This window comes from Aegilops tauschii, chromosome 6 (assembly GCF_002575655.3).
Source record: "Aegilops tauschii subsp. strangulata cultivar AL8/78 chromosome 6, Aet v6.0, whole genome shotgun sequence".
Classification (NCBI taxonomy): Eukaryota; Viridiplantae; Streptophyta; class Magnoliopsida; order Poales; family Poaceae; genus Aegilops; species Aegilops tauschii.
In genome coordinates this window covers 431264705-431269298 of record NC_053040.3, presented here as the reverse complement: position 1 = coordinate 431269298, position 4594 = coordinate 431264705, and the positions used below count along the sequence as shown (strand labels likewise).

General features: G+C 46.5%; 1 protein-coding gene across 1 annotated transcript; it reads left to right on the top strand.

Moving 5' to 3' along the window:
- The first annotated feature begins 2926 nt into the window (after positions 1 to 2926).
- On the top strand, positions 2927 to 4322 carry LOC141026139 (uncharacterized). The gene is made up of 2 exons (XM_073502119.1): positions 2927 to 2969; positions 3703 to 4322. The coding sequence occupies exons 1-2, from the start codon at positions 2927 to 2929 to the stop codon at positions 4320 to 4322; spliced, it is 663 nt and encodes a 220-aa protein (XP_073358220.1).
- The last annotated feature ends 272 nt before the right edge of the window (positions 4323 to 4594 follow it).

Sequence of the window (4594 nt, the reverse complement as noted above, 5' to 3'; positions counted from 1 at the left end):
AGCATACAGTTACATGCACTAGCAAGTGGTATGTTAATCATTCCTAATTTTGTTAAGCATGAAAGCATAGATTACAAGCAGAGATTGAGAGAGCACCCAAGGAGAGATATGGGATGAAAATTGAACATGCAAGCATGCCACACTGTGGCATCAACCGTTGAATGTATGCAGTACTACTAGAATGGAAAGACTAATTGCACAACCTGAAGTGGCCATTGCAAGAACAGAAGTTACAGTGATAACCTGGATCCTTTACTATATAAATAAGAAGTATACGAAGCATGTTTGTTTAAAAATAAAATAGTTATCCACATGCTCAGAAGCATTTGTACACGTAGGAAACATGGCAAAAGATTGAAGTTCCATCTATATATCAGATATGTGGAAGAAGCGTTTGTAATCATCTAGGAAGCATTTGTGCTTAAGAATCACCTTAGGAAGCATGGATGCTATTAAGAAATGATATCTACACCTAGGAAGCATGGCAGGAGATTGAAGTCGATCTGTATGTACAGTCGTACATATATACGATGAACAGATGAAGAAGCATCAGTACATGAGAAGCACATAGGAAGCATGAAAAATATGATATCTCAACATGACTCACCTTAATTGGAAGCATAGAACATTGGAAACGGAAACAAACCAAGATTGTGGCCAACATGGGCCGTTTTTTGTGCCACCAACAAGGAAAATTGACCTACGGAAGCACATTCTCTAGCTTGAAGAAGCATATATGTAGTGCAAAGTACCATGGATAAGTAGCATGAGAAAGAGTGCTCTAGGAACATAACTAGTGTTGCTTGGAACTGTTGAAATTTAAAACCAGAGTAAACATATTGTCGCCTAGATGGGGATGCATGTTTGTGTGATATACATACCAAATTCTCAACAGTTGGTTGATGATTTAGTGATCTAATACACAATGACAGTACAAATTCTCACCCATCAGGGAATGAAAACTAATATCTGAACATATATTTATTGTTTTTTAAGCGGGAAGATATGAACAAAGATGTAGTGGTGATGAGCAGAGCGGCGGAACTGGCCGCTGAGGTGGTCATGCTGCTCGACGACGAGGAAAGAAGAAGGCAGGTGCGGGCGAGGCAGGGTGAGAAGGGGATCTCGGCGACGCGAGCTCCGCCGATGCGTGCGTGCCGGAGGGAGAGCTCGGGGCGATCATGCGATTGACGGCGATTAGACTCAGGAGGAATCAGGGAGCGAGGTTATGGCAGGGTTTGCGGGTGATTAATTACTAATCAATGGGATTGTTTTTTTACATAATAACAACAATATCTGACCGTCAGATTCTAATTGAATCAACGGCATTGGACTGGTCCGACGTTGGCCTTTCATCAGACTATAGATAGGAAGTATTTCCCTTCGCAAAGGGACCTCAACGATCATCTAATTGATGGCTTGGTCGATCTTGAATAGAGGTGCAAATTAATGACCCTATGCAGTTATGCTATGCGGTTATGGGTTACTCTTCAATTTTCTTTGGTCAATAAAATGAACTAGTTTCCTAAAATTATGGTTTTAAAAAATATTTTACTTGTTGAACAACTGTAGCTCATTTGATTTAACAAAAGAGAGTTAGAGGTACCCCGAGGGACCAATTTGCACCCCTACTATAGAGGCACTGCAATACCATTGTCTCTGATGGCGCTCGACGGTATGTGTGACCCCCTGGGGCTCACGGGCAGGAGGGTAATTCTGCGAAGCGTAAGGGTCCAAACTCGAGTGTTTTCTTTTTGGGGCTAGGTCTTGGACTAAGCTATACATGAACTTTTGCATCGAGATGTGCAGCTATTCAATTTGTGTTTTCTAGAAGAAGAAAAAGAACGATGACAAAATAAGTTCGTCTTCATAATGCTTTCTAAGTGTTATGGCTACTGCGATATTCACAGTCGTGTCTGCACAGTCACATAGGGTAGTAAGATCCTTTTTTTTCACGACTCACGAGGCCATCAACTTCATGAATTATGACCCATCCTACAAACAAGGCAACAGAGAGGTAGACCTAGGATGGTTCAACACCCATTTTGCCAAAACTAAATTTAAGCATAGCGTGGAGGATATTGGTGCCACAGTTCCGAGTTGCGACATACTTTGGCAAAGAGTTGAGTCTATGACATGTGAGCCTCATGAAACTAAACTGTAATGACAATCAACCATGTACATAAGAGTTTTTTCTTACAAAGAGATCTCCCTCTTTTTTTAAGAGAAAAATGAAATGGTTTCGTCGTTTTTTTCTTTTTAGAACTAATGAAATGGTTTCGTATTATTTGAAAATAGGCACGGGCCAAATTTGCAGTTTAGAAGTGGACTTTCCAGCCCGTCATCTAGCCCACCTAACGGCCGTGAGGCAGCATGGGCTCTGCGGCTGTCGCATACAGCCCAATCACGGCCTGGACCAAATGGGAAGCAAAGGCCCCAACAACGACGGAAGCCTAACCGAGCGCGGTGGCCGTGAGGTGACTGGAGTTGGTACGATTAGAGTCAAGACGAACAAGCTCCAGCGAGAAACAGCTACCTTCTCCGGTGATCTTGGCGTCCGTATTCCTTCGCTGCACTGGCGTCTCGAGAACAGAAACGAACTAGCATGCTGAACGATCAGAGACTTCCACGTTTTTGGCAGATCATCCCATCACAGTTAGCATCATCGACCGCCTCTGTTGGCGTGCAGTTTTTGTTGTTCTGATGAAGCCCCGTCTTTTATCATCGCGGAACCTTTCTCTATAACGTATCTCCAGCGGCAACAGTAAAAAACCTCCCTCACCTTCATCTCTAGTTGTTTCCGGTGGCGATATGCAAGAAATTCCGGCAGATTGTGTCTGATCATTGGTGGGGTCGTGAGGATGGTAAGAAGAAGATGCATTGGCGCTCTTGGGATTGGCTGTCCACACCAAAAGCACTCGGAGGCATGGGGTTCAGGGACTTGGCGCTCTTTAACCAGGCGATGCTCGGTAAACAGGGCTGGCACCTCTTGACGGACCCCGGATCGCTGTGTGCGCAGGTCTTAAAAGGGAGGTATTTTCCGTTTTGTGATTTTTTTGGAATGCATCTGCTCCCCGCTCGGCCTCGGCCACTTGGCGGGCCATTCTCCATGGTCGTGACCTGCTCAAGCAGGGGGTGCAGTGGGGGCTGGGGGATGGAAGAAGCACACATATCCTCACTGATCACTGGATACCTTCTACTCCTCCAAAGTTGTTGCGGCCTTTGGCTCCTATTCCTGCTTCGGCTACTGTTCATTGCTTGTTTGATGAGGAGAATGAATGCTGGAATGAGGAAACGGTGAGAGCTTTCTTCCCTGATGAGGTTGCTAATGATATCCTTAGAATTCACCTCAACTGGGAGGGAAGACCGGATTTTGCTCGGTGGCCGTTTACCAAGTTTGGTGAGTATACTGTCCGTTCGGCCTATAACATGGCCAGGACGAGCCGTTTCTTGTCTGACCGTAATGCAAATGGTGGGGTCAATCCTCGAATTGGCATTTGGAGGAAAGAATGTGGAAGAAACTATGGAATGTTCAGGCTCCTAACAAGATGAAGATTGTGCTTTGGAGGCTGGCTCACAACTGCTTGCCTTCGGGTGCACAAATGCAGCGGCGTCATATCCCGACGAGGACGGACTGCTTTTTCTATGGGCGTCCGGAGAGCATTGAGCATGCCCTTCTGTTTTGTGTTCACGCTCGTGCAGTTTGGGATGAGATCAAGGCTGCTTTTGGGATCAAACTGTTTCGCTCATCCTTCAGCTCCCCCAAGCAATGGTTGTTTGACTTGCTCGCGCACGGTTCCGATCGAGACATATCCATCATCACGGTGGCATTGTGGCACATTTGGGAGGCCAGGAATTCTGCCCGGAATGAGCCAGTGGCTCCTCCTCTGAAACGCACAGCTGCGAGGGCGCGGGCTTACTCGGAGATGATCCTTCTGCACCTCTTCAAATCTGGGTGTGCAGCTCCATCGGTGTCACCGGCTTCTAGCTCGGGGTGGTCTCCTCCTCCGCCAGGTACACTGCTCCTTTCTTCAGATGCCGTAGTCGTCGTGGAGCGGAACTTGTCGGCGGTGGGTGTTGTGGTTCAGGACCACACCGGCCAGTGTGTGGCGGCGGCCTCTGAACCACTCCCTGGTGTTTCTTCCCCTGAACTGGCTGAAGCGCTGGCTGTTCGCCGGGCTGTTCTGTTGGCTCACCAGGAGAACTACTCGCATGTGGTCATTCATTATGATTGCCTCTTGGTGATCCAAAGGCTGCGATCTTCGGCCCAGGACCGGTCCATGGTGGGATCGATCATTTCTGACATCAAGACAGATGGCTAGCGGAGCTCTGTTGTCTATGTCATTCCAGCATGTTCGTCGGCACCGTGTTGTCTTAGCTCATGTTCTAGCTAGGTCTAATTTGAACTCTTTAAGTCTTTGTTTTTATCACTCTGCTCCGGATTGCATCCGGAAGACTCTTTGTAATATGTTTGCATGATTAATAAAGGCTGACGTTCTCTCAGAAAAAACAGGGGACCAGTCCGTGGACACAAATGCAGGAGGTAACCATTCAATCGTAGCCGCATTTGTCCATCATCAAATTCAAATTTAAA

Coding starts and splice junctions, on each gene's coding strand:
- LOC141026139 (XM_073502119.1), top strand. CDS start 2,927: ATGGGGTTCAGGGACTTGGCGCTCTTTAACCAGGCGATGCTCG. Junction 2,970..3,702: donor CTTTAACCAGGCGATGCTCG/GTAAACAGGGCT, acceptor ACGCTCGTGCAG/TTTGGGATGAGATCAAGGCT.